We start from the raw sequence: 17,903 nt of genomic DNA, 5'->3' as shown, positions 1-17,903 counted from the left end.
CAATCCTTACAATTCAATAAAACGCAGTTTTATTCATACCATTACGAACAAATGCGTTTTTGTATCAAGAAAATACAACTATAAGTGACAGAGCATGCTGTGTGTGAATAAACATGGTAACTCTTCCTCGCTCAGGGTCATTGGGTCGCTGTAAGGTAAGGTATATTGTGATCACGTATGTTCACTGACAATATACACTTGGGTCGTGTTAATTGCATTGTTTCTTTACTATTACCTTATTTATACTCAATTAGCGAAGTGGCATTTCTGTGCTCTACAGCCTTGAATGTAAGCCACAGGTCATGAGCGCACAAGTAGTCACACTGCATCTCTTTGTCAATCTCAGCAGTATTATAACAACGGGGTGTCGCTACATCTTTTATCAGTTTATTTTACAGTATTATATGAGTTCTCTCAACGTTTATGCCACGTTGCAATTCCATATCCGGCTCCTCGGTGTTTTTGAGTATTTTTAGGGTACATTTGCGCATAAATAGAATGTTATGGAAAAGCACAGATGCTATACAGAAGTTTGTACTTTTCCACATGCTGAAGAACCTAGTGCATAACCTCTAGTCCAACTCTACCGCCTAGGTGTGCGCCTTAAACACGAGCTGAATGCCATATTCTACCATAACAACTACCTCTAGTGTATTTGAACACCTACATCTTCATGTTCAGATTCCAGGTAACCATTTACAAATGGATAGTTTTAAAGTTAGTCAATGACTACATGGCGGTTACGGTTACGCATTTTGGCCACAAGGAACCAGTCGCCTAGCAGAGGAGTCTAACCCACAGAGCTGCGGGTTAACACGAGGTTGGTGTTGGTATTGGTGAGCAAGAAAGCCTTATCACAAAAGAACAGCTGAATATACACAATTATAAATCAATCCCAACCAAATAGCAATGACCTGGACAGTTGCATTGCTCTCAAACTTGGAAACAGCAATGGAAAGCACAAATTATTCAGGAAAGAACATTTCAAAGTCTACTCACAATCAGACATGACGGCCTCTATCCAGCAGGGAAGATATGGTAAGGAGCGAGAATTTAGCAGAAGGAAATGTTTGATTCGTGCTCCGCGGTGGATCACTTCAAATGAGAATACTGCCGATTTTCATATCTATTTCTGACCCGGGGGCATTCATTATTGAATAAGTCACGTGAGCAAGCATATTAACATTTTAGTACATTGGGAGTGACCTCTATTCGGGTATTAAATGAGCTCAAATGTCTAATTTAACCATCTCGAAATCGTGAGAGACTGTAAAACATGTGCCAATCATCCAAAATGCCAATTTCTCAACTCCACCTCTGCGCCATGTGCTGGCACAGAAAAGGCCTAGACTAAGTTGGCAAGATAATTTTTTTGCAATTTAATTTGTTTCCTTAATACATTACATTTAATTGCACTTGTATCCACTTAAAGCTCAGAGGGAGATGTAGATGTATGAAGATGTAGCCCTATCATGCATTTCATTCCGGCTGTGCCCAATGCCATTTGATAAGAAAACACTCATTGTACATGTTATAACATTCCACTCAAGGCTACATTATATAATGCCACATCGTCATGGCTTCTGTGTATCAAGGATGGACCATGGAAGCTTGTACAGTCGAATCCCTAGATTAAACGTACTTCTGATGGAAAACAATATTATGGCCTTGAATAACTGGTTAATTAATTTCGTTCACATATCCCACTCGCAAATCACTGTTAGAGGTCCCATAATTATAACAGACTACCTTTAATTTACTAGAATAATGTAGATCCTTTTGAAGGGTCAACTAGGTCCTTGATATTATGGCTACAGTAAATGGAATATGTTGTTTTCTCTAATAGGTCTAAACGTGGTCTATCTCAATCCTTCCTTTCGCACACACGATCTGACAGACGTGTTTGTGTGACGAGTAGCAGCTTAGACGAGTTTGAGTAAATTAGCAGCACGGTTGCACACCTACACGTCATTTTGTTTCCGCAAAACAAAAGAAAAAGCCACGGAGGTCTGGACATTGTGTGTGTGTCGTAAGGTCAGGGGTCACGTGGAGTGCTCCGAGTCGATGATTGGTCAGAGACGGCCGTGTCCTCTAGTTAAACCCTCCGATTGTTTGACTGTAGCAGGTAGTGACCAACATTCACACGCTGGTACACTGTTTGAGGGGAAGATGCACTTCATCCTTATAATTACAAATGAAAACAGTAGCAGCCAGATACGTGGGTGGACAAATACTTTGATAGAACAGGCCTCTATGGGGCTACATAATACACTGGGGAAAATGTGTTACTATGGTAGTATCCTATTCGCAGCACTCTCATACTGTTGTAAGGCTGTCATATACTGCTAATTTACAGATTATCAACAAATATGCACACAGTATTCCGTTTATTAAGTGTTAACTGGGGGAGGCAGGTAGCTTAGTGGTTAGAGCTTTGGACCAGTACCCGAAAGGTTGCTGGATCAAATCCCCGAGCTGTCAAGGTAAAAATCTGTCGTTCTGCCCCTGAACAAGGGAGTTAACACACTGTTCCCCGGTAGGTGGTCATTGTAAATATGAATTTGTTCATGGTATGCCTAGTTAAATAAAACACTTTAAAACTGTGTATGTAATAATGTAACAGACATACATGGCTCATAAATTAAACAGCTTAGCCTGAGTTTAATAGCAGATATTTTGCACTCTGGAAAGTCCACAGAGAAAGATGTATCTGGGTGCATATTTTACCCACAACGATGTTTCTGGATGATTTTGCATCTTTGGCTGCGAACCTATATTTACTGAAAACCTTGGGGCTGTATGAATGCACCTAGTGGCCTTTTGTATGTATTTACAGACGTTTTGGGAGTTGCCTATAAGAATATCACTTGTTTGAGTTGTTTGGTCCAGAAAAAAAACAGAAAGTGGACAAACAAAGCAACATTCAACGCCCAGCTCTCTGTCTAGTTGCTTTTTGGACCAAGCCTGATAACAACATACCGAACGAATTGAAAGTTATTCTGTCAAAATAAGGTAAGAAACTAACTTTTTAAGATAATATTATTGAATGTATAAAGATAATTTTTCTTAGTGCATAGATATCCATAATTAAGTGAATTTCTTATGTGCATAACATCCATTAGGCACGCACATTCGAAGCACTGGATAGCTAATTCAAAGGTTTACTCCCTGTTTGGGAATAGTGTTATGTCATTAAAGACATAATGGAAAGTATTGTTATGTCATACATTTTAGAAAAACAAGCATGATGCGTATTGGGTTTGCAAGTCTTGTTAAAATTATATATCCACGCCCTTTGTGCCGCCTTTGACATACAGGCTATGGTATTGTTACCATAGCATTTATTAATTTAATCTATTTCAATGCATATTACTCAGAAATAACCTACAATACCGTATCCAAACCAGCCATATAATTTAAGTACATATTTATTTCACGGGAACAGTTTCTTGCATGGGCCTAAATTACAATACATTATTACAACGTCCATTAATCAGACAACATATACAAATATTCACAGTTTAGAGCACACCACAAAATATGGACAAACTAGTCTGCACTGCTACACGAACAAACAAACAAACGATGTTGCCTTTTTTAAGCCTACAAAATGGATTCAGTATTGTGCCTTTGCTATGATTTGTCTATACTCATTAGGGATGAAAGTCACCTGGACATTACACGACTTAATAATACATTCAACAGTAAACCAACTCACTCACACATCACGAGCTAAACCCTGACTCTGACCCTGTCTCATTCTAAACCTGCCGAGAGGTCTCATACGGGCACCCCGAGCTTTCCTAAAACATCGTCTTCCTTTCAAGTATATATTTCCATGAGAATAAACAAAATGATTGCATAGAACAAAAATAAAAATGAGGCCTCACTTATCTCTCGTCTCATTCTCTTTTATTTTCATTCTATGCAATGATACATATAATCCAAAGTCCTGTGATACATTCGAGTGTGAATTATCCTTCTGTCTTAATAAACAAATACATTTCAGTTGCCATCTTGGGCAGCAAGTGACGGATTTCGAGCAAAAAAATTAGGAGAGAGCGAAAAAACGGAGAGAGGAGGTTGAGGTTGAGAGGGGAAAGGGGAAAGGGTATTGAAAGGAAGTGACAGGCCCAAAAGCCAAGGAATGGGGTAATACCATGGTGGACATACTCGAGAATCGGTCCACAAAATTCCGTTTCTGTGTTCTGTTTGCCATTCTCAGTCTGTTGGTTTGGCGCGAGGGTTCCATAACTATAGGGTCGCGGCGCAAGGCGTGGGAACGAGCTGCTGGTGCGTGCCAGTTTTGATTTGCTGCTGCTGCTGGGCTCCCGAGGATGAGCTCGCAGAGCGGATCTTGGTGTTCGGAAGCTTATGATCTTTCTTCCACTTCATCCTTCTATTCTGGAACCAGATCTTCACCTGACGTTCGGAAAGGCACATCGTGTGCGCGATCTCCACGCGCCTGCGTCGGGTCAGGTAGCGGTTGAAGTGGAATTCTTTCTCCAGCTCGAGAGCCTGCTGGCGGGTATAGGCAGTGCGGGACCTCTTGGGCACTCCTCCACTGTAACTAGCATTGACTGGAGAAAGCAAGCACACACACATACAATCAAGCAGGTGTTATCTCCACTAGGCATATTACAAATGTTATTCTCCATAAAGGTTTGTTGTTAGTCTAATGGGGGAATAAAGCCTACGATGTTTTGTGGGGGTTTCCCCTCGATTTCTGTTGCGTAGAAGTACCTTAATTTGGAGACGCCATGTGTACAAGCGCTCGCATCCAGGGACAAATCAAGCCTTAGAAAATGATTAACAAAATCAGCGGGGCTGGATATTACATTTTGGCTGGGGTCCAGCCATGGAGGTAGTTTGGTTTAAAAAGCAACAAAGACCTCATGGCCCCGGCAGGCAATAAAATTTACGAGGGGTTCTTAATTACCGACCCCGCTGCTCGATGGTCGTAAATTGCCATTGTAAGGGGTGCTACTAGTGCTGCCTCAATGGGCGTGCATACGTTCCAGTGGTGGCTTGCTCAGTGGTTCCGGTATTTAAACGTGGCGATAACTCACCAACATGGACCTTCTTCATCCAGGGGTAGACCACCGGCGGTTCCTTGCCCTTCTGTGCACCGGGATAAGACTCAGTAGCGAGGCTGCAGTCTTTGCTGACGTCCTCCACCACACCGCTGTCTGGAACTGGGTTGAGGCGAGGGCCATGGTTCTGGGCAATGGGTTGAGGTTGTGCCTGATGCCTGTCGGTAAAATCGTCGAGTCCATTACTGGGGACATTACCGTAGTCGTAGCTCGGTTCTGTGTAGTTTGACCTCGGATACGACGCCTCGTCATGATGGGGAAAGCCCGAATCTTTTGGCCGTTCGTAGTACTCAGTAGGGGCGGGGATGTATCCGTTCTGTTGATATTCGTCGCATGGAGGAAAGGAAGGTTCGATATAGTTCGAGTTTATCAAATACGAACTCATGATCATTAATTTGTGAAGTGCAACAATACTAATTTTTATCGTGCTGTCGTTTTTCTGATCTCCACCAAACCCTCCTACTCTCTGTCAAATGTACAAAGTTGTCTGGTCACGTGTAAACCGCCACCAATCACCACGTCTCCTGTGGGCATCATGTAAACAGGAACCAATGGAAAGCCTGGCATTGGCACAACGAAAATTGCTCCGACTAGCCTACGTTGTGTTTTCCTTATTAAATCAAAATAGATCAAGAAAAAAACTATGAAGTCACTTGTTTATCACATAGCCTCAACTAAACTAGAATAAATAAACCCTTTATTTAGCAGTAAACCACATTAAACCACGGCCTTGAGGAGATGATGATGTTGGGTATATCTTACTGTTGCACAGGAAAAGGATGGGCTCTTTGGAAATAAGCAAACTGTAAATGCTCTCTTTTCTGTCAAAGATGACATTGGAGCTCATTTCCAGTCCATTCCTGTCCAAAATGCTTTCCTTTCTAGTCAATTCTGAGTTGGTAATTCCGTGAATAAAATGTAAATCTGTATCTCACTTGATTTGAACGACAATAAAACAAGGCAAGGTTGAAAACATTGCATGTGCGCCTTTACGCACCTCTGATGTTCATATTCAGCCATTTAAACTAATGAAAACTCAGCATTTTAATTTAAGAAATGTTTGAGAAGGATAACATCAAATAGTTTACATTTGGCTTCTCATATGATGATACAAGATGGCAACTGAATAGCAGGCCCAAATAAGACAAGTGATTTTGACATGACCAAAGGTTTTCATTTGAGTAATTTAGAAGATGCTCTTATCTAGAGTTGCTTAATCTATACACGAGTAGTGTTAGTTGATGAGAAATTAACATTTGTGTTGAAATTTGTAGCAACTCAAAACAAAAGTAAGGGTTCAACATGCACGTCTACAGACTCATATTCTACTACTAAACATTTTAGTAACCACGAAGATAGGCCTAATGCGAGTCATTTTGTGAAGCAAATGACTGTGATTGACTGTAACTAACCTGTGGTATGATATAGTACCTTTACTATACATACATTACGCTGTTCACTTTCCTCCAAGATCCAACATAAAATACCCATCATTTGTGCACCGTTTTAAACCATTGAGCTGGACACCAGATAATGATTACAACAGCAACAAAACTAAGGGCATAATGATAAGAACAATAATAACAATAATAATAAAACATTTAGTGTATGCCTACTATTAATACGTTAAACCACTACAACAACTGAAAAAAAACAATTACATCTAAAATAACTATATTTAAGACAACACCTGAAAAGATCATGACCATGTAAGCTAAAATTAACCAAACACACTTCTCGATTCATTTCACTACGACAAAAGTGCAATTATATCCAGTTTATAATAGAAGCATCCCTGACCGTATCTTTTCTGTGCCATCAGTATCTCGTCAATTGCCATCTCCACGACCTGTTCGCCCTCCAGCTCACTATTACAAATCAGAGGTGAAAACCTTGAGGAAGCCAGTTCAACCGCACGAGCAACACTACGGAAGGTGTCTGCGACCGTCTACGTGAAGAAGGCCCGGTGTGCGGTGGCAAGGGGATGCAAAACTTCAGAAATATTGAAGGCTTTATTTTTTATTTTTTCTCTCCCCCTTTCTGTTCGCCCCCTAAACAGCGATAACTTCTCTCTGACCCCAAAGTGACACCGTTTCTATGTTGTTTCTGATTAATCTTGCCCATTGACAGTCTTTGTTAAACAACAAGGCGTGCCCTTCCCCAACGAGGCGACATTTTCATATTTGTTAGACGCAGTGACCTGAAGCTCACCCCGGACTTGGACTTCGGTTTTCCAGGGTCTACTCGGCTCTGGGTAGATTACGGAGCACTTAGCACCGGTCAGCACCTAACAGCGCCCCCAAAAGAATTGTAAAAAAACAGTACAAAACCCACGATAAAGCGTAGGTCCACCTGAAAAAGCCTTGCGTCGACTGTGGCACTCCTGTAGGTAATGTTAGCCAACTAAACTGAAGTTTCGGTGTCTCCTGGTCAAGGTTTTCTTTAGAACAGTATAAATATGTATATGTGTTGAATTTGTTTCACACTGTCAGGCTTCTGTTAATGTTTCTCGCCTAGGCTCATGTTTTTCCTGTTCAAACAAGGTCCTCCTCGGAGCTTTGTATGTGTAAGCCATCGCTATGGGATTTTCATTATAGTCAGATATAGGCCTATATGGCATTTTACGCATCTAAATAGCCAAATTTGTTAGGTGTTATATTACAATTGAGTGTATTTTACACCTGTAACTCATCGTGAATGACAAGGGGAATCTTTTTTTGTTGAGGATCTGGCCTCCAGAACGCATGTAGCCAAGACCACCTGAGGGTCTATCTGTCAGCATAATGTCCACGGTAAGAATACTTGACTTGATATCTAAATGTACACTCTAGTGTGTTATATAAGTGTTATATAAATATGGGCAGGATTGGCTATTATCCACTCGCTAGCCATAGTACCCTTGAATGAGCGACAGTTTAAAGGGTCCGTAATGCTTTACAGCCATTTACAATTTACTTGTTGCTATACTATGGCTTGTGTGTGTGTATAATACACAGTTTTGGAAACGTTCAATTTGGAATGCGTTATAAACAAGTCTTTTTGCATGAGAAAAACTCATGAACTGTAAAAATCCTGATTTATGATGTTCAATCCCCTTAATTTCCTTCAGTTGAGAAAATAGTTCTTTCGACGTGCCGTTTTTTATTTTAGAGTTTTGAAACAGGCGAAATATAAACACCACTGTGTGTGAGTGGCAAACGTTATGATCTGATAAACACTTGAAACGACTGAAATGTGCTATTCAAAGAACCACATTCATTGTTTTACCTTTTAGGATGGAAATACTGACGTTCACGAATGGATGTTTACGGAACAAAAAAAAATAGAAGCGAATAAGAAATGTGGGCCTGCATGGTATCAATCTTAGGTTACAACGTGATTATGGCTATTGAAATGTTTCTGTAACAATTATTCCATATCAAAATCCTCCAAGACATCCATGTTAATTAGCAAAAGAGCAAAGAAAGTCTAGTTGTGAATAAGAAATAATTAGGCCTACTATTTATTGATTTAGAAAGGTACTGCGAGTGAAAGAAGTAGATTGCCACTCTTTCGGTCCTTCCCATATATAACGAACATATATCATTCTGACACTGTACTGTAAATTGAGATAATAAGAAAGTGCTCTGACGATAGTGACTGATCACATATGGTTGCTAGATCCCTTGTCTGTTAGGAGGACCAGGCTGCAGAGGAAAATGTTCCCTCGGTATTCACGAGGTGGTAAAGGTAAGGGTAAGGATTTTGATAATGCAACATATTGAAATAAAGAATATATCGGGAGTGGTTTGTAAGAAGGAAGCTATAGATGTATATTTTGGCCTTAACATGAATGCCACCCACAGATCTCGTCGCACATTTAACACACGTTCAGAGGAAGATGGGTGGGTGAAATAGTATGATTCCATTCAACATTTTGTTGAAGTTGTCTTCTTAAAAATGGGACATAAATCAAAGCAAATGGAACTACATCAAGTGAGTGTTTTATGTAGATTGTAGATATACACAAGTGTTGAACAACATGGCCTTAATAGGTCTGTGTTATCATAGCGTCCTATTTTGCCCAACCCGTTTCTTCTAAACTTATACGACGGAACATATACTATATCTTCATCCATAAACAGTTGTTAGAACGGTGCCATAACCCAATGCGTTATCTCCTATAACATAAAGATCACTTGTGGGAGCCACAAACATTGAGTGGCTAATGGCTATTTCTTTATTTCTTTATGATAAAGACACCTCCAATTATCATATTTGTCCTTTGGCTCTTGACTCTTGTGCAATAAACGAAGAAACTGAATTACCAATAGTTAGGCTGCTGTATAATAGGTCACTTGCTTGTTGATCAAAACGAAATATGAATCGCAAGTTCGAGAATACATTGTTGCTAACACGGCTAAGGTGGCTCTCACAATTTCGAGTGCACCGTTTTTATGTGAGGTTTTAAGAGAAAAGGCCTATGTTACGTTTAGCAGTGTGTTTAAACCAAATTGTATATATTACAATAGAGGTGCATATATTTTTTAAATGATCTCCATGAAACACGTTGGGTTACACACTTTAATGTAGAATAAGATAAGGCTTGAGCTCACATTTTCACAACTTTACGTGAAAGGATAACGCTTATTCGATCCTGTTATGCAGATCCATCCGCCATTAGAGGCTATATAGCCAATAACCTAATGCCTTTTCAAAACCCAATTAAGTTCGAATGATATTTTGTTCTTACTAATAACAATTGACTGTTCTCATTATAAAATAAACATATTCTTTCTTTGTAACCAAAATCACCTTCTGGATAATTTTTTGTAAGGCTAAAAAGAGGACTCTTTCCTCAGCAGAAGGAGAGAAAGACGACATGTTTTAAAGGGGTCCGGGGGCTCCATTTGGGGGGCTGTGGGCATAGCCTACCCATCATCCTGTGACCGGGGTAAGAGTATCAATCCTCAAAATGCAAATGTTTCCCTCATATCCAATGCAATTTATTCAAAGGAAATTCACCAATCAACCGCCCTAATAAAATGCCGCCACTCAATCTTGGGTCTGGGGACGGGCGGGGGTCCACTCCCCTCGGTCCCAAACTCGGGGTCGCCCTGCTTTCAGGGTTCACCTGGGGTGCACCGTCAAACATATGTAATTCAAAGCTATTCTATCTTTTGTGTGGAGAGTCAAGATCGCTATTATAACGCTGGCATCAGGCCCCTGCTGAACAGATGACGGGAGACTTGTTCAGCGGGTAAACTTTTGACCCCAAATGTTCCTCCTCTTCTCCCGCTATATCGAGATCATCAGTCCCACCCCCGTGAGGCTGTGCTGCCAGGGCGAGTTGTCTGGCTGCTTGGGAAGAAAACTTGATTTGCAATATATCCATTTCTGTTATCATTACTGTAATTATTCTAACGACAATCATAATTAGTGATATAACAAGCAGGCCTATAATATATTAACTGTAGTTGTATCTCTGTATTGTCTCACTGTGAGTGTTGGTTACAATGCACCGCTCTCTGTACAACATCACCAATACAAGCAAACCGCTCAGGGATGAATGTCCTTCATACTTTTGTGTGAGTCTTTTTCTCTCATTGCCTCACATAGGCCTAGTGTTTTTGCTAAAATGCCCCAAAGGCTCTCCAAATAAAAGAATGCAATATACAAATGATATTACTTCACTGCAATGTGTAATAATGCAAGCAAACCGGTCAAGTATTGTGTGCGTCCTATCATACTATTTTGTATTTGTGTATGTGTTCAAACCCCCCCCCCCCCCCCCCCCCCCCTCTCAGGAGCTGGCTGCAGGTGACACTGAACTTGGCCTAAAGCGAGCTCTGCTGGTGGCTGAAGGATGCAGATGTATCTTGCTGCTATGGCTGACCTCGCGGTGAACCGCGCACGGGGGATGGTTCATTTATTTCTGCCTGGCATTGTCTGCCTAGAACCCCGATTTGGATTTTTGTATTGTGTAACAACGGTGTAATTTTCGCACCAGACGTCACAATGATATTGACATAGAAAAACGGTTTCTTTTTCATTTTCTACACCATATAACTGTAATGGAAATGAAGTAAAATTTCATTGCATTGGCTATTTGTTTACACGATGGAGTCTTCTATGTCGATTGTTAGGGGAAGGGGGAGCGGGGATCAACCCACCTCAAATTATCAGATGTTTCAGAGTTTATACTTTGAGAGTTTAGTTTTTATATATAAACCCTTTTCATTTCAATTCATTTTCTGATGTGAAATAGATTCAAATTGAATTCACACCACTGACGGGGATAGTTATGAGGTGCCTGTAAGCACCAGTTTCGGTCTAATTGGGCGTAATTGCAATCTGTGCAAATACATAAGAGCAACACACGACAATGGAAATTGAGTCAGAAATCCAGAATTCCGAACACACCAAAGCACTGTTATACACAACAAATAGACCAAGCCTATACTAGCCACTCATCAGCACACACCTTATCGCAAAGTAAAATAAAACCAAGACTGTCGCCACAAGTAGGCCTAAACAAAATCTACATTATAAGCAAAACGAAAAAGTAATTAGGCTATAACCTACAAAATAAGAAATGATGATGCAGAGAAATTTTTCTAGAAAACGAAAACATACTCAAACTAAAGGAAACTATTGTGATTGGGCAAATGCGTCACAAAGTCAGACCAACGCTATGACGCATTTTCACATAGAAGTCAAAGCTTTATTGGAGATACTGGTATCTAAGTGTTCAAGTCGGCCCGGACGCACGCGCCCAAGCTGGGCCACGAGAAAACCATGAAGCAAGAGTGACACTCTCCAACTGAACTTTACAACACAAAAACACAAAATGACATGGCTGACGCAAAACGGAATTCCTTTCCAAGTGTGGCCCTGCTGTGTCCTCTATTGTCCTCTATTGTGTTTACTCTACAGTGTGTCTTAAACCATTTGAACAAATTTGGAACACATGAGGAAACCTGACCAAAGACACACCTAGAGCTTCAAACAAAGTGTACAAGTTGTGCCTAACTTGACAATTACACAGATTGAAAAGCTACATTTACCCCAAAAGTGGTTGTATGATAGTTGAGTACTGTACACAAACATATTCCAGTTTAGCAATGACATTGGAAACACCATAAAACAGCTCAAATAGCTTTTTGGCTTGTCCAGCACATTAATGGCTATGAAGAGTCCAAAGAAGTCCCGTGTGTAATACAGGAAGTGAAAAAACACGAATTAAAAATGAAAAGGAATGGACAGAAGCATAATTATCCCACATGCAAAAATGTATTATGAGTTACACCACAGATGGAGGGAAACTAGTTACACTAGGAAGGAAGCAATTAAATATCCATGAGCCTGAACCAACCCTGGCCAACATCTGCCGAGAGAAACCAGGATTCAGCTCAGCACCACTGACACATTAGCGTAATGGGCTAATATGGACAGATAGCGCGTCCGAATACAATCATAATTCTGTTTCAAACAGGGTGGCTGTTCAGAGCTAAGGGAATGGAGGGCTACAGGCTACTCAAGGGCAATAGAGGCAGAAACTTACCTCGAGACCGGAGCTGTCTTCTCGTGTGCGTCCGGCGTACAGGGTCCATCGCGAGGCGTTCTGGTGAGCAAGGAGTGGGTGTAACGGTCAAGGAACACTTACAGCCTGCAAGGAGAGAGTCAGACGAAGCCTCGCGTCAGTGCGATTATATGTTATGTGCAATATACTGTCAACTCCCCAAAACCATAAAACTTACTTTAATGGCCACCACGTGACAGTTTATGGCCAGTGAGCCTATCTGGCCGCGCTCCGGATGATTTTTACGATCTAATTCATAGACAAAACCCCCATTCATTTGGCACCCAAATGTCAGGGAGCCGGAACCGGCCTAATAAAGTTTACGTTTCGAAAAGTGAACTGATTATATGATAGTAGTAAGCTCGAGCACATGGGACGCAGAGCCCCTCGAGCCGGTCACTGGCAAGGACCTGCTTTATCCCTACGCACAAAGGTGAGTAAAGTGTGCAGATATAGATTTTGCTACCTGTTGATTTTCTCGACCTTGAAACTAGCTAGAAAAGTTAAACTTTTAAAGTTTTAATTGCAGTCAATGGAGTGAAAGGCCTATAGACTTGACCTAGAAAAAAACGAGTTACTGGAGGCCTAAAAACTTTACATTCAACAACAAAAACCTTACAAAAACATACACACTTTCGTTTTACCGTGCGGCACATAAAGAAGTAATATAAAGAACCGAAATAACAAATCATTGACAGTTTCTGTCGTTCCAGTAGAAAGTTTATTATAATCAGCATCATCACTATAATATTATTTTCAATTTCCAGTCATTCTTTAAAAACATTTACAAAAAGCGTATAGCACGATGAAGCTATACACTTAGGCAATGGGATCCACTATGGAACCCTTCACATCCAAAATAGAGGGGAACGTACAAGACAGAAACACACATTCTAAGAAGCTGTGCCAGGTGAACAGATTTACAGTAGCTCGTGTAAAAGGATACAAAGGCACAGCTCCACTCAATGGGTCAAAACTGCGATCCCGTCACGTGTTCACAACGCACAACAATCGCGTAAGGCTTATAAGTCTGTCTACAATAAGGAACAAGTTATCTAAGTTTGGTACAATACATTGAACAAATAAATACATACTTACATATAAAACAAAGGCTATACACAAAAGCAACATAATTTTTTATCAACTCATTAATTATTCGAGTTTCTATACTGTTTTACAAGTGCAATAGGCTACACAACTTTTATTGGATAGTTAATGGACTTTTTGCGGTAACTTCGAGTTTATTCTATTTTGAACAAGAAATAAGTTAACAAACATGTATTTCCCATTGGTTTGTCCTAAGACAAACAATGTACAGAATGTTTATTTTTTTACTCACATAAGCATTATCACGGTCAAAATAAATATAACTATAGAGGAAAGTATTTTTGAAAAGGCCGGAGTATGGACAACTGCATGTTCACTGTCCCAAAATAGCCATCGGAAAGTCTTTCGCAATGTAAAAGTGAATGGAAGTTCTTCCAAGCTTTGTATTATTTTATTAGAGCTCATCGGGGAACCAAATATCAGGGACGGTGGTACCCTACACCCCCTGCCGCTGCCATGCTCATGCTTTTCAGTTTGTTGTCCTTTTTCCACTTCATCCTTCTGTTCTGGAACCAGATTTTGATCTGGCGTTCTGATAGGCAGAGCGCGTGCGCTATCTCGATCCTCCGTCTGCGGGTCAGATACCGGTTGAAATGGAACTCTTTCTCGAGCTCCAGGGTCTGGTAGCGCGTGTATGCTGTCCTCGCCCTCTTCCCCTCTGGTCCAGTGAGACTGTCTGGTGGTAACACACAGGACGCAACAATGAGCCCATAATCAAAATAGCAACCAACACAACAATGTTTACGAAGGCTTTATGCAGATTTACCTGGCAACAATGCAAGGACATTTGTTTTTCTTGATCGATAATGTTTACTAACGCTTTATGCAATGATTATTATATGCTAGAAAATGTACTTTATTCTTGATCACACTTCGATGCAGCTCAGTCCACATAAACACACTGTTCACCTTTGCCATGTAGTGGAAGTGCCAATTAATTCCCAAAAGTTTGTCTTATAAAAAGACCATAAACATTTAGAATAATACAAAATTATGACAAAAGAAAATCCTATATTTAAACAAAATGTTCACCTTCTGCATTTTGGAAAATGTTATGTTTTCATGCCACGTTGAATAATTTTTCCAACGCTTTGGGTACAAATATGCAGGTGAACAGGTGGCGTAGATCTCGCCATTACACCACTTAACCATTACTACTATCAAATAGAGATTATTTCTCTCTTATAGAATGATTCGGTGAAATACTTTTTACCTTCGAAAATGGCAACAAGCACATCTTAAAAGGGCTATAGGACGTCATCTCCACGACAAGTACAAAACATAAACATAAACGTCTACCAAATCAACATATAAAGCTATTTTACCATGACTTATGTGCAGTTTCCTCATCCAGGGGTAGATCTGAGGCTGGGCACCGTCGGTGAAATGTTGGGAAGTTGTCTGCTCTCTTCCAGCGGGCTTCTCTTCCTCGAGGAGGGGGGAGGCTTTGGACACACACTCCTGGTTCAACAGCGTGCCTCCGTTCGAACTCGAGCTCGGGGTCGCGCAGGGGATAGTTATGGAGTTCTTTATGGCTCGGTGTTGAGGTTGAGACTCGCTGACCGGAGACGAGCTTGTGACAGAGGAGGAGCACGGGAGCGGGTCAGGTGCAGGCGAGAGGGGCGCCGTCCCAGTGGCGCTCGCGGGCTGGGTGTACCTGGATGGCTCGACAGAGGACGTTGTTGCCGCCGCCGACTGGTTCGGGGAGTAGCCCTGTGCCCGCTCGTTGGCAACAAAGTGCCCATTACCGCGACCGACAGTGAGGTCCATCCCGTTGTAGCCATAACCGTGCCTGCTGGAATGCATGTTCGTTGAGTCCCTGTATTGGTCGTTTGCTGAGCTGTGGTCTCCATAATTATGTAACTGGAAGTCGGCGCCATTGGGATAACGACCGCAGAATGAGTTTACAAAATAGGAGCTCATTGATTGACTATTCAAATACTGTTGTTTAGCAGGTATTTGTTGTTTTATTTTTTGGAGAAAATAGTAACCTGTGTGCTTGATTTGTGGATCTTGATGCTTTTGCTTCTTCTATTGCACCCTTGCACAATTTATGATGAATTAGGGAAATGAGTAGAACGTGTACTTGATTCTCTCTTACGTAGGCACCCAAATATGGGTTAAGGCTGAGAATCACGTGCTTTTGTTGACCAGTCGTAAATCCTGCTTGATGACCTCCAGAGGTAAACTCGTGCACAAGTAGGAAATCTGGGTGGGATGTTAGGGGCGCGCGCCTGGGAGTGCGCCTGGGCAGGGCGCTCGCGGGGCCCGGGTTGCATCTCTTGGATTGTCCTTGCGCGCCATCCTCCGGCCACAATCTGGCACTGCCTGCGACGGTGTTTGAGGCGTGGCCTCTGAACAGGGTCGTTCAGAGGTTAACGACCATTGCGGCAAACGCATTGCCTTCCCAAACAATACAACAAGAAACGCACTGAATAGTGAATATGCAACCTTTCCACTGACACAGAGTACAGAAAGAAATTCAACATTAAACATTATCCTTATAGTTGGGAATAAAACGCGTACAGTAGGCCTACAAAACAACACAACTAGCCTAAAATATCAAAAACAATTGTCTAGCACCTTACCTTTAGTTTAATATTTCGTTAAACCACGTTACAAATCTTCGAATTTTAGTAATCAACCCTTGAGAAATCTTTGCATTAATATCCTCCTTAGTTCAGGCTACTGGTGTGAACAGCTTGGTCAACCCGCAGATCAACCGTTATTCCTAAAATTGTTAGATGCTCTGAAAAATGAGGCACTTCAAATGAATTACTGTTTTGTTTTTTTAAGATGACATAAAGTAAGCTACCATACAATAGTATTATTAGACAATTATTTACCCCCCAATTGAAATTCCATAAATACTTAACGTGAATAAAGCACGTTTTGATCAACAAAAATTGCCTGAATTTACGTGTACGTACGTGCGTAAAAATTTGCTGCGGTTCCAAATGAATAGCCTAAGCTCTAGCAGACATTACAGCGAAACAATAATATCCATTTTATTGTCATTATATTTTTTGCCAATATGGATAACTTAAGTCAATTTAAGAACAGGAAAACTAGGAGCAGAATATCATTCGAAAGGAATCTAAACACACGAAGTTTCTCGCATTCGACGAAGAAAGAATGAAAGAAAATCAAAGTAAGAGAAGGGAATTTAGAATATATATATTTTTAAATAATGTCTGACAATAGGGGGAATAAACAGGATTTCTTGGTTTAGGAATTTTAGTGTATTTTACATGGACATATGCATGCCTATGTGAAATGAAATGATTTCCCTTGGCCTCTCTCGGGAAATCTTCGAGAGAGGCCAAGGTTCGAAATATGATACGAAGAAAGCCCTATCAGTATAACAGCAGAAGTAATACAACTGTAGGCTCAAAACAATCAATGACATTAACAAACATATGACTACATTACTTTAGCACAATTTGGTTTTAAATCATGTTAATCTGTGTTGAGCTGCTGATTAGTTGCTGTAACTTAGAGGTCACCTGTACCTAAAATAGAAGCAGCGATGACTATAATACTAGCCTATTTCAACAGGGCAAAACGTTTCCATCCCAAAAAGCAATGTGTTGACGTTGAATCAACGTGCAAAAAGTCATCAACATGAGGGCATTTCCTATTTTTTTCCACCCACCTTCTAACCTAAATCCAATGACATGGTGAAATGTTTTGTTGATTTCATGTTGAATTCACGTTATTTAACAACTCAACCACATGTAAATGAAAACTAGACATTGAGCTGTGACCAGTGGGTGGTTATGACATTAATGTGACTGCTATAGCTGGTGCAGGTGCAGGCAGAGCAACAGCATTTTAAAAACATTTAGCCTTACAAAAGATACTGTTCATTCCGTCTACTTAGCACGCTCGCTACTCAGGCACGCTCGCGACGGCCAGTTGCAACCAGTTTTACAGGAGTAGGCTCTGGTTATCCATAGTCCATTGGACCTCTTGGTCCTATAGTCCCCAAAAGACGATAGCCCATATTTAGGCTACACAACGCCCCACGCTGGCACTAACAGCGTGATGGATACGTCTGCGTGTCTGTCCGAAGGATGCAGACTCACAGAGGTAATATGGCCCCTTCAGGCACCGCAGGAGCCGAGGAACAATCTGCACTC

At 41.0% G+C, this 17,903-nt stretch overlaps 3 protein-coding genes across 4 annotated transcripts in view; all 3 read right to left on the bottom strand.

Annotated features, from left to right (window-relative positions):
• Positions 1 to 17,903, bottom strand: part of LOC129830898 (homeobox protein Hox-A3a-like) — a 36,810-nt gene that overhangs the window by 14,174 nt on the left and 4,733 nt on the right. The window contains exon 2 of one of the 2 annotated variants that reach the window (XM_055893721.1): positions 12,637 to 12,741. The gene's annotated coding sequence lies outside the window, so the exon portion shown is untranslated. Of the gene's footprint in view, positions 1 to 999; positions 1,333 to 12,636; positions 12,742 to 17,903 lie in introns of those variants that run through there. The other variant, XM_055893723.1, reaches the window with a different exon arrangement.
• Positions 3,413 to 5,610, bottom strand: LOC129830903 (homeobox protein Hox-A4-like). Its single transcript, XM_055893730.1, has 2 exons — positions 5,070 to 5,610; positions 3,413 to 4,580 (listed from the first exon to the last, which is right to left on the bottom strand). The coding sequence occupies exons 1-2, from the start codon at positions 5,482 to 5,484 to the stop codon at positions 4,255 to 4,257; spliced, it is 741 nt and encodes a 246-aa protein (XP_055749705.1). The 5' UTR covers positions 5,485 to 5,610; the 3' UTR covers positions 3,413 to 4,254.
• Positions 13,364 to 16,139, bottom strand: LOC129830901 (homeobox protein Hox-A5-like). The gene is made up of 2 exons (XM_055893728.1): positions 15,087 to 16,139; positions 13,364 to 14,437 (listed from the first exon to the last, which is right to left on the bottom strand). Exons 1-2 carry the CDS (start codon positions 15,682 to 15,684, stop codon positions 14,181 to 14,183), a joined length of 855 nt encoding a protein of 284 aa, XP_055749703.1. The 5' UTR covers positions 15,685 to 16,139; the 3' UTR covers positions 13,364 to 14,180.

The sequence above is a fragment of the Salvelinus fontinalis genome, chromosome 32, assembly GCF_029448725.1.
Source record: "Salvelinus fontinalis isolate EN_2023a chromosome 32, ASM2944872v1, whole genome shotgun sequence".
Classification (NCBI taxonomy): domain Eukaryota; kingdom Metazoa; phylum Chordata; class Actinopteri; order Salmoniformes; family Salmonidae; genus Salvelinus; species Salvelinus fontinalis.
The sequence above is the reverse complement of the archived record's forward strand: the minus strand, read 5'-3'. Positions and strand labels throughout refer to the sequence as shown.

What these genes read in the sequence shown, in the direction of transcription:
- LOC129830901 (XM_055893728.1), bottom strand. Translation starts at nt 15,684, where the DNA reads ATGAGCTCCTATTTTGTAAACTCATTCTGCGGTCGTTATCCCAATGGC. An exon ending in GAAACTGCACATAAGTCATG is followed by an intron (nt 14,438 to 15,086) that starts GTAAAATAGCTT and finishes TGTTACCACCAG; the next exon opens with ACAGTCTCACTGGACCAGAG.
- LOC129830903 (XM_055893730.1), bottom strand. Translation starts at nt 5,484, where the DNA reads ATGATCATGAGTTCGTATTTGATAAACTCGAACTATATCGAACCTTCC. An exon ending in GATGAAGAAGGTCCATGTTG is followed by an intron (nt 4,581 to 5,069) that starts GTGAGTTATCGC and finishes TGCTTTCTCCAG; the next exon opens with TCAATGCTAGTTACAGTGGA.